The sequence below is a fragment of the Electrophorus electricus genome, chromosome 3, assembly GCF_041902795.1.
Source record: "Electrophorus electricus isolate QZ-2024a chromosome 3, ASM4190279v1, whole genome shotgun sequence".
Lineage (NCBI taxonomy): Eukaryota > Metazoa > Chordata > Actinopteri > Gymnotiformes > Gymnotidae > Electrophorus > Electrophorus electricus.
The window spans coordinates 39,706,591-39,718,223 of NC_137499.1; the positions used below are offsets into that span (position 1 = coordinate 39,706,591).

An 11,633-nucleotide genomic window follows, 5' to 3' on the forward strand; every position below is an offset into this window, starting at 1 on the left:
CAAAAAGCAAAATTGCTTTTCATTCTTCCTCTTTCTGTTATGAGCAACTCATAACAGTTCCGTATGTCAGGTATTCAAGCGCATGTGGCCTAGCAAAAGTAGGAACCCCTTGGAATGATCTGAAAATCTCAGGTAGTGTCTGTACTGAATAATAAATATTTATCAATAAGAATTTATACAGTCCAGTGATTTCCATCTTCAGCGTAGGGAGTGGCAGGCCATGGCGAAGGGCGGGCTGAAGACCAACCCTTCGCGTTGCCATGGCCACGTGTCTTTGTTTTGGTTTTGTCTCCTGCTTGCCATGTGAATGTGTTTCCCTCTCTAATGACCCAGAGTATTCGATCACTGCATCCACATGTTCCCTCTCGCAGTTTTATTAATCCTCTGATTTTATGAACTTCCCGGCCACACCGCTCTCCCTTCACTTCCTGACATTTCTCTTTGTTTCTCCAACGCTCGTGCGAATCAGACCAATTAGAATAAAGCAAGCTGATGCGGCCACGCCCACCACTGACGCAAGACCACAGCGGGGGAAAGTTCTGGACGGACCACGTTTTTTCTGTTGCTTTTACTCGAATGTCCTACTGAAACTAATCTAAGTAAAAACACGTTTAATGAATACCTTTTGTATACAGATTTATTGAACAATATAACATATACAGCAGTCCTTAAATGTGGGGAAATAGGAAACGTTACGTTGGCCCGGAATGACTGAAGTAATTTTATGATAAAGTAAAACATTTATTTATAGTCATTTACATAGCCTATGTGGTTCCGCTTTCCCATTTATGTCCCATTTTCCAACTTGTTTGGTTATTTGTTGGTATTGTCCCCTTTCAGACCATCCTGGATCTTTGTTTCATTTCTACGGACTAATTCGGTCTCAGAGACATCAGTAGTCTACAGTTGGACTGGCGGCGTCGCTGGCTGACTCGCGGTTGGTGAGCTCGCGCAATGGAGAAACCTCTAGAACTGTCGCGAGGTGAACGGGGGCGTTACCTGCTTGAATATAAAGCGCGAGCGGCAGCTCGTGGAAGACACAGCGTTCACGGACAGGTAACTAACGCACGAGCGAGGAGGAGTAAACCAACGGCTTTAACAGGGCAAGTTGAGTACAAAGGAGAGAAGAAGTCCTTTTACCCTGAAGAGATCTCCTCCATGGTCCTGGTGAAAATGAAGGAAACTGCAGAGGCCTACCTGGGTCAGAAGGTAACCAACGCTGTTATTACTGTACCTGCCTACTTCAATGACTCTCAGAGGCAAGCAACCAAATTTGCTGGTGCGATTGCTGGGCTGAACGTCCTAAGGATAATCAATGAGCCCACAGCTGCAGCGATCGCCTACGGCCTGGACAAAGGCAAGCAGGGAGAGCGCAATGTGCTGATCTTTGACTTAGGAGGGGGTACGTTCGATGTGTCCATCCTGACTATTGAAGATGGCATCTTTGAGGTGAAAGCAACAGCAGGAGACACACACCTGGGTGGGGAGGACTTTGACAACTGCCTGGTCAACCATTTTGTGGAGGAGTTTAAGAGGAAGTGCAAGAAGGACATCAGCCAGAACAAGCGTGCACTGAGGAGATTGCGCACAGCCTGTGAGAGGGCCAAGAGAACCCTGTCCTCCAGCTCTCAGGCAAGCATCGAGATCGACTCCCTGTATGAGGGCATTGACTTCTACACTTCTGTTACCAGAGCACGTTTTGAGGAGCTGTGCTCTGACCTGTTTAGGGGAACACTGAATCCTGTGGAGAAAGCCCTTAGAGATGCCAAAATGGACAAATCCCAGATCCATGACATTGTCTTGGTTGGAGGTGCTACGAGAATCCCCAAAATCCAGAAACTTTTGCAGCCTTTCTTCAACGGCAAAGAGTTGAACAAAAGCATCAATCCAGATGAGGCAGTGGCTTCCGGTGCCGCAGTTCAGGCTGCCATCTTAATGGGCGACACATCTGGAAATGTCCAGGACCTGTTGCTGCTGAATGTGGCCCCGCTGTCTCTGGGCATGGAGACCGCAGGTGGAGTCATGACCGCTCTCATCAATGGCAACACCACCATCCCCACCAAGCAGACCCAGATCTTCAGCACATATGCAGACAACCAGCCCGGTGTTCTGATCCAGGTTTACGAAGGTGAAAGAGCCATGACAAAAGACAACAACCTGCTGGGGAAGTTTCAGCTGACGGGCCTCCCACCTGCACCTCGAGGAGTCCCTCAGATTGAGGTGACCTTTGACATTGACGCCAATGGCATTTTGAATGTGTCGGCAGTGGACAAAAGCACTGGCAAAGTGAACAAGATCACCATCACCAACGATAAGGGCAGGCTGAGCAAGGAGGAGATTGAGAGGATGGTGCAGGTTGCAGACAAACATAAGGCAGAGGATGACCTGCAGAGAGAGAAGATTGCTGCTAAGAACACTCTGGAGTCCTATGCCTTTAACATGAAGAACAGTGTGGAAGATGAGAACTTGAAGAACAACATCAGTGAGGATGACAAGAAGAAAGTCATTGAGAGGTGCAACCAAGCCATCATGTGGCTGGAGAACAACCAGCTGGTTGTAAAGGAGGAGTACGTACATCAGTTGAAGGAGCTGGAGAAGGTGTGCAACCCCATCATCGCCAAACTGTACCATGGAGGGATGCCAGCTGGAAGCTGTGGAGCTCAGGCCCGTGCCCGCTCAGGGGCCGGCACCCAGGGGCCCACTATTGAAGAGGTCGATTAGGGACGTGAACTTCTTGTATGGACTCAGAGTGCTCTTTTTGAATTAGTTTCTCCTGAAGAAAATGTTGTTGCCTGTATTGTTCAGTTGTGCTTCACAGCATGTGGAGAATTAGCTGATGTGGACAATAGCATCTTTTGTCATTGCTAGTGCATTAATAACGTTTAGAACCTTGTAACACTATCAATATGTGAGATTTGTCATTACAATGTTTTTCCAGTGAAACATTTTACAAAAAGGTAAATATTACGGTGTTGTAAATATTCATCTAAATATATTTTGATATTTATTGTTAATAAAATGATCTGGACAAAATGGCTTAAATTTGTGGTCTTGACAGTCCATAATGTAATCTTTCTTATGAAAATAAATATATTAAGAAGAAAAACTAAGGAAACATAAAAAACATTTTTAGCTTTTTGAGCTCCTGAAATCTAATTAAATAAATGTAATTAAACTGAAATGGTGTGTTAGTCCTACAAATACTCAGCAGCACTATATGTGAAGCTCACATCACATTAAATTATATACCTTTTTTTTTTTCATAATTGACCCCTTTTTTGTTTCATCAGTGCTAGAAGGCATGATTTACTAATCACTATAGTTACAGGGGTGCATGTGTATGTGTGGTTTCTGCTGTACAATATACAATATAAAAAGAAGGAAAAACTTTATATTCACCGTATATAAAAGATAATAAATAATACTGGATTCTGTTATATTTTGTATGTAAAGTATAATAATAATGTAAAGATGCCCAAACAGAACACGTATTGCATCTGAGACAGAAAGTGCAGACTGCACCTGGAATCCACCAGAGCCAAACTGTAATGTGGACATTGTGTGGTCCAACTGTGGCCATGCAGATGATGATCATGACCAAGGTAACTACTGTCATCCACTGCTTGAGGCTCACCTAACTTGGTGGTAAGCTACCATCAGACAGTATGCTTGCAGATGTAAATGCAGCAATAAGCACAATACCAACAACCTGTATAACTGAAACCAACAAACTGGTATATACCACTGCTATAGTTATGCTCAAGATCCTAGGATACAGTATACAAGCAACAGGCCACTTCCTCTGTGCCCCTTGAAATCGGAAACTTCAAACCAAGATAAAGCCAACTCGAAGTCAGCAAAATGACAGATCTTCAGAAGGGCATAAAGATCAAAGGTGGGGCCTGGTTACAGAAGAAATACAATGGGTGGCCCATAACTTAAGATCTAGTCTGGTAAACAAAGATCAAGAGGTCAAAAGAGAGGTCAAGACGCTTTTTATTGTCTTAGTAGCTATAAACATACAAATATAAATAATGTTCTTCCAGGACCGTGGGGAGAGAGACCCTGAGGACCTTTTCGGCTGTTCATTCTATTCTCCTCGGGGTTTTGCCATCTGAGACAGAGCAATTCCCAAACCAGGTAGTGAAGCAGCTGCTCAGGATGCGCTCTATTGTAGAACATGGTGAGGATAGTGGTAGGGGGATGAGCTAGAAGTAGGAATTACTGCTGGGTTTTCTTGGCTATGGAGCTGGTTTTGAGGGTCCAGGTGAGGTTCTCTGCTAGGTGGACACCAATGAACTTGGTGCTTGTGATGATTTCCACAAAGGAGCTGATATTGATATTGACTGGATATTGATATTGACTGGAGATTGATCACCATGTACTTTCCTAAAGTCATCCACCATCTCTTTAGTTTTTTCCACATTCAGAGACAGTTTCTTGACTTTGCCACTGCACTTCCTCTCTGTATGCTGACTCATCATCCCGCTGATGAGACCCCCCACAGGCCTGTCATCAGTGAACTTGATGACGTGGTTCAAGCTGTGCATCGCTGCAGTTTTGGGTCAGCAAAGTGAACAACAGTGGACTGAGCACACAACACTATGGGTAACAGTGTTCAGTGTAGTGGTGCTGGAGACATTGATCCTGATCCAGACTGATGGGGATTTCCCAGTCAGAACAGCATTCTAACGTATGTGTCTTTTTGTTCAGATGGATAAGGGTCAGAGGAAGAGTTGGAGCAATTGCATCATCTGTTGAATGGCTGGGATGATATGGGAACTGTAGATAAACAACACTGGTGTGCAGTCTGTGGAGATACACAAAAGAAGAGACAGCCAAAAAGTAATGGCCTTGTTTGGGTTGGGTCCTTGCCTGAGCCTGGGTGGGTTGGCTGGCCCAGGGTGGTGGCCAGGTCCCCGCATATATTTAATACTAGTTCTGGTTGAAGCTCTGTTGTGTCAGTGCCTGACTGTATGTGCCCTTTTGGAGCCAAGCCAACATCATTATTTCTCATTAACATCACGTAGACTAGCATTAAGGTTCCGTTTCTTGTCCAGCATTAATGTTACTTGTCCTGTAATAGAATTGTAGAGAGAACAGGAACACATGAGCATCAGCTAGAGAAGTGCTGTTACGCAAAAAAAAGAAAAAAAAGCCAAATAATAAAATGTAGACGTGCCGGTCCTGCGTACCAGTGAGTACCGGCCTACTTTGAGCTCTGAGTAGGAGAGACTGTTGGGGTGGCACCGATGAAGATGAAGAGGAGGACAGCAGTGATGAGCTTGATCAGTGAATAGTGATGAGATACTGATGCTTTACCATACAAAAGATGGAAAAGGAACCTATGTCAGAGAAACCAGGTATAGGTTACACTGAACATTCTGCATGCCTAAACAAAAAATATTTCATTGGGGGCTTCTTTTGGGTAAGACATTTTGTTGTTATTTCTAGATTTCATTTGCTGTTACATGTACCAGCACATGGGTGCCCATGGGTTTGTGTCCACAGGTGCAGACTGTGGAAAAGGGGGGTGATGACTTCCCTTTAAAGAGCTGGCCCCGGGTCCATGAAGATTGGCTTCATTCTCTTTTCAGACAGGAACTATGTCTCCTGGGAGCCCACATGCTCTTTTGGTCTCTCTCATAATAGAAATTTGTTGTGCTAGGCATTTCTGATTAGCATTTGACATTTTTTGTTGATCTGCAGAACACATAACATGTATAACCATTAATTGTTCATCAGTGGGTTTATAACATTTTATAAGTATTAATTGTTCATCAGTGGGTTTATAACATTTTATAACCATTAACTGTTCATCGGCCATTCCAGATTCTTGAACAGCACTCAGTATATTAGACTGTTCTCTAGTGCTTTCTGGAATCATCTAGCAGTTGGTGACATTTGCATGCACCAGATGTTTGTGTGCCAAGTTGTTTGAATAATGCAAACAACAAACAACTCTTAGCACCCAATGTTACACTATTACACTAAGATCTGTTACAATAACTATTATACTTCATTGTCAGTAGAAATGTTTTAGTATACAGCAAAACATAGGCTATGTGACTTAATGATTCTAAGACCATTTCAGTTCTTTCTAGTCTCATCATCATTAGGAAAGTGTTAGGTGCAGTGAGGAACTTAGTATTAGTAAGATAGCCTACATGTATTGGGAGACTCAACACTACAATGACAATGCTAAACAAATAGTTCAAAAAAAGCCAGAAATTAAATAGGTCTAAGAAAACATACAGAGAAGTGATGTGAGGTGATATCTGAGCATCATGTTCTTAGCAAATCAAACAAAGCAACTAAAATGAAAGCAAGCAGCTTATATTAATGTAATAAATGAGGCTCAGAGTGGTGAGAAGGATCCATATGCAGGTAAGGGGTTTTAACAAAAGGAGCACAAAACAGGGTACGGCCAAAAATCAAGGTCCAAAGGCAAAAACAGGGTCAAAACCAGAATGAACGCAGAGGAAAAAGGGGCAAATGTATGAGTCAAAAGTGAAAAAACACGAGTACAGTCCAAGGCACAAGAACAACAATAGCAGGTAGCAAACACTTGGCCGGGCTGTTCATCCTTGAACCAAGGACTGAGTCCTCTAGAGGCCTTTGACTGAGGCGCCTAGAGGCCTGTCAAAGAGGCCTCCTAAGGATTTATGCTGAAGCCTACAGAGCAGAGTAAAAGAAAACAAAAGTAACTGGGAAATGACCTGCACTATTTCTCCTTTTGATTGCTGATGTGGGTTTCTTTTTCATGAACATTCCTGATTCTGGTTTTAAAAAACGTTGCTTTACAAACATCGCTGTTATGTTTTGGAAGTTATTTACGGTTCCAGGCTAAACTAAAGTCAGTACGGGGCTGCCTATCCACGAATTCTCAGTGAGAAGGAATGAAGCCCAACAACGTCTCCTGATGTTCAGTGCTTACCACTCAGACAAAGGCAATTATCTTAGGATGGCAGGCCTAGTGAGACTAAGTGACTATCCTACCATGAAGCTTGTGAAGTGTTATTTAATACATTCCGTGAAATGTAGCAAATTAATTTGTATCCTAAAATTCGTGAAATATTTTTGATAAAACAGGTCAGTGAAATTAACTGATTTTCTTCTGAAATTAGTAGAGTCCTACTAATAAAGCGCTAGGCCTAATGGCACGGTCCATTATGACGTCACATCGTTGTGACATCACTATGTGGCTACAAAAAGGTATAAATACGGTCATTTCACGAGACAAGTTTTAAAGCTTTGAAACGTGTCCGATTTGAGGCAGGAACTTTCACCGTTGGTGTGTATACATACATTTACATAGATACTGTTAGCTAATTAATTTCTTCCATTAATTCTTATCTGTGGATAGACGGTATGCTACTTGACCTTATTTACGGATAAGCCGTTCACCCAGCGAGGTGGAGATTACAGGGCGTAAAGCAACACAGCACACGATAAAGGCAAACCGCCCGACTCCGTTCTGATCGTATCTGATCTTTTCGACTGGCTAACTGCTAGTGTAAGGTTTTATCCACCGGTCACAAGCTAAATTTTCCACAGGACCGGCCGTAAAATTTACGCCTAGACGGGAACAGGTGTATGTTCAGATTTCATAGGCAGCGTCTTTGGGAACAGTTTTAAACGTTGCGATAGCAGGGTGGCTGCGATGCAGACATCGTTGCAGTTCTTCTGATGTCTAGCTATAACAACGCAGGCCTGATTCAGAGACTTAGGAGCAAATTGGTAACCGAGGTAACCGTTGTTGTTACACTGCTTTGTTTAGAGGTCAGTGTGGTTTATATGAACTATGTAATTCGATTGATTTATGTATTTCACTGTCGGTGGGTTTTGTTTTGCTCTATACTTGGTAATCTAGTAGGAAACAGCGAACTATCTTGCCACAGTGAGTACGAGTAGCAATTTTGCTACGTAGCAGCGCAGGTTGCTTAGCAACGGTCATTATTACGCCTGTTAAATGGGCGCGTGCATCGCGACTGGTCTTGGTGAAACAAGCGTGTATTATTTCGTCATTGTGTCAACAAAATATTAGCGCGAACGTGTTCCGATTGTCATTAAGAAGATAATGCGATTAGATTTATAGACCAAAACAACTTCTTCATCGAATTATATGTTACAATTGACGCGAAATCAAGCTTGTAAGGAAATACTTATATTTTCTTAATACAATTTTAAGAAGTGTTGGGGATAAAATCACGCAGCTCAGATATTGGTAATTATTGGCATTTGTCTCGGGTATTTCCAAAGCTGTGCCTCATGAGCTGAAAACTAACTTTGTGGTTTACCATGTTACCCTGGTTTTAAACTGACACGGATTTTCGTTGAAACAGAATCCATCCTTTTACGTATAGAGTAGACATCGGCACCAACCCCCCACATCGCAGTGTGAGTATTCCTTTTCCACCTGGGACACCACAAGGCAGCGGATGAGGGGACGCCGGGAAAGTGGCCGAGGAAGACGAGGGAGGAGCAGCAGACACTGAAGGAGGCGAGAGATGCGGCAGCTTCTCCTGCACATGAGAGTAAATATCTATTTTCATCAAGCAGTCATTTTATGCATCATCTCTACTATAGGTTTTCTGTTTATCTGTCCGGAGTTGGTATTCTCAAAGCGTTCCAGTCTTAATACCATGGTAACCAGAATGAAGTCATTTTAATAACGCTTCCTTTAATATGTCAGAATAGTCTTGGCTTTGCAATGGGAAACATTCAATTTTGTGTAAGATACATAAGTAGCAGTCTGAGACTATAAACAAGAGACAACTCAAATTAATAGTGAATCTGAGAAGGTATGATGTTAGGAAGAACACACTTTAATAGCAAAAGCAAATCTATTCACAGCCACTTATATAAAAAACCCCATCTGTTTTCAACACACAATCAACGTTTTCAATCATGAAGCAAAGTGACGGGAATCGGGAACCAGTTCCAAATTGTCCAATCCATCACAATTATACGACGCCGAGATAAACACTTGTTTTTAGCAATGCTTTTCTGACAGTGGGTCAAACATCCTTTACTTTCATCCATATTAGACGAAGATGGACAGACTGTTGCTCCAGCCAGCTTCAAAACTTATCGTCAGCCCCAAGCTGAAAGCTCCGTCTCATGTTTGCTGCACAACAACGGGGAGTGAGCGTGCGGCAAGGGCGAACACATCAATGTGCCAGGCAGGCAGACAGGGAGGGAGGCAGGCAGAAAATGAGGGAGGGAGTCTAAGGAGGCAGGCAGACAGGAAAGAAGGGAGGGATGGAGGGAGGAAGGATGGGGAGGCAGGTATTCAGACAGATAGGCAAGGAGGGAGGGGAGCTGGGGAGTGAAGGAGAAAGGCAGGCAGTGAGGGAGGGAGGGTGGGGAAAGAGGAAGGGAGGTAGACTGGGGTTAGATGTGGCCAAATGAACAGCATGTATCATGAACCTCCGCGCGGAGTCTGGGTCTCCATGCTACTTGTCCAGTCACATGTATTGACACTGTCTCCCTGGAGTCTGGGTCTCTATTCAAATCTTCCAGCTCCAGGTGTCCCCAGCCTCCACCAGGAGTCTGGGTCTCCATTCAAATCCTCTGGCTGTATGTATCCCCAGCCTCCATCCGGAGTCTGGGTCTCCATGCTGCTTGTCCAGCCGCATGTATCGACACTGTCTCCCTGGAGTCTGGGTCTCTATTGAAATCCTCCAGCTCCGCATGTCCCCAGCCTCCACCAGGAGTCTGGGTCTCCATTCATATCCTCTGGCCATATGTATCCCCAGCCTCCATCTGGAGTCTGCGTCTCCATGCTGCTCATCCAGCCGCATGCTCACCAGGGTCTCCCTGGAGTCTGGGTCTCCATTCCAATCCTCTGGCTGTATGTATCCACAGCCTCTCCCTGGAGTCTGGGTTTCCATTCCAATTGTCTGGCCGCATGTATTCCCAGCCATCCGCTGGAGTATAGGTTACATGTTGCTTCTCTGGCTGCATGTATCCCCAGCCTCCCTCTCTTCCTACCACCCCAGCCTTCCCTCCCACCCTGTCTGCCTGCCTGCCTCACTCCCGCCCCAGCCTCTCTCACTCCCTCCCTACCTGCTTGCCTTCTTGCCTGCCTGCTTGCGTCCCCAGCCTCCCTCCCTCTCTCGCTGCTGGCCTCTCTTCGTCCCTAGCCTCCCTCACTCCATCCCTGCTTGCTTGCGTCCCTCCCTCTTGCCCTGCCTCCTCGGCCTTCCTTACTTACTTCCTGCCTGCCTGCCTGCTTGCCTCCCCAGCCTCCCTCCCTCCCTCCATGCATGCATGCATGCCTGCCTGCCTCACCCGCCTTCCTCCTTCCCTGCCTGCCTGTCTGCCCAGCCTCTCTCCCTCCTTGCCTGCCTGGTTACGGACCTCCAAACCCTGCCATCGCTGAGCTCAGTCAAGCAGGACGTCCCGTTCCCCAGGTAAATATGCTGCATTAGAGTAACATTAACACAATGTAGGCAGGCTTATCAACTTATTTCTCTGACTAAACGAAAATGAACACCGTGCAAACATCCTCTACTTTCATCCATATTAGACAAGGATGGACAGACTGTTGCTCCAGCCAGCTTCAAGACTCATCGTCAGCCCCCAGCTGAAAGCTCCGTCTCATGTTTTCTGCAGAACGATGGAGAGTGAGCGTGGCAAGGGTGAATGCTTCGCTGTGTCAGGCAGGCAGGGAGGAACGGAGGGAGGGAGGGAGGAAGGATGGGGAGGCAGGCATGCAGACAGATAGGCAAGGAGGGAGGGGAGCTGGGGAGTGAAGGAGAAAGGCAGGCAGGCAGTGAGGGAGGGAGGGTGGGGAAAGAGGAAGGGAGGTAGACTGGGGTTAGATGTGGCCAGATGAACAGCATGTATCATGAACCTCCGCGCGGAGTCTGGGTCTCCATGCTGCTCGTCTGGCCGCATGTATCCACATAGGCTCCCCAGAGTCTGGGTGTCTATTCAAATACTCTGGCCGTATGTATCCCCAGGCTCCATCCGGAGTCTGAGTCTCCATGCTGCTTGTCCAGTTGCATGTATTGACACTGTCTCCCTGGAGTCTGGGTCTCTATTCAAATCTTCCAGCTCCGGGTGTCCCCAGCCTCCACCAGGAGTCTGGGTATCAATTCAAATCCTCTGGCTGTATATATCCCCAGCCTCCATCTGGAATCTGGGTCTCCATGCTGCTCATCCAGCCGCATGCATCCCCAGGGTCTCCTTGGAGTCTGGGTCTCCATTCAAACATTCTGGCCGTATGTATCCCCAGCCTCCACCCAGAGTCTGGGACTCCATGCTGCTTGTCCAGCTGCATGTATCCCCAGTCTCTCCCTGGAGTCTGGGTCTCTATTCAAATCGTCCAGCTCTGGTTATACCCGGCCTCCACCCGGAGTCTGGGTCTCCATTCTAATTGTCCAGCCGCATGTATTCCCTGCCTTCCCCTGGAGTACGGGTCACATGTTACTCGTCTGGCTGCATGTATCCACATAGGCTCCCCAGAGTCTGGGTGTCTATTCAAATACTCTGGCCGTATGTATCCCCAGGCTCCATCCGGAGTCTGAGTCTCCATGCTGCTTGTCCAGTTGCATGTATTGACACTGTCTCCCTGGAGTCTGGGTCTCTATTCAAATCTTCCAGCTCCGGGTGTCCCCAGCCTC

The 11,633-nt window shown here is 45.8% G+C and overlaps 1 protein-coding gene across 1 annotated transcript; it reads left to right on the forward strand.

The window, feature by feature from the left end:
* The first annotated feature begins 954 nt into the window (after positions 1 to 954).
* Positions 955 to 2,863, forward strand: LOC145653866 (heat shock 70 kDa protein-like). Its single transcript, XM_081708469.1, has one exon. The coding sequence runs from the start codon at positions 955 to 957 to the stop codon at positions 2,719 to 2,721; it is 1,767 nt and encodes a 588-aa protein (XP_081564595.1). The 3' UTR covers positions 2,722 to 2,863.
* The last annotated feature ends 8,770 nt before the right edge of the window (positions 2,864 to 11,633 follow it).

Coding starts and splice junctions, on each gene's coding strand:
- LOC145653866 (XM_081708469.1), top strand. CDS start 955: ATGGAGAAACCTCTAGAACTGTCGCGAGGTGAACGGGGGCGTTACCTG.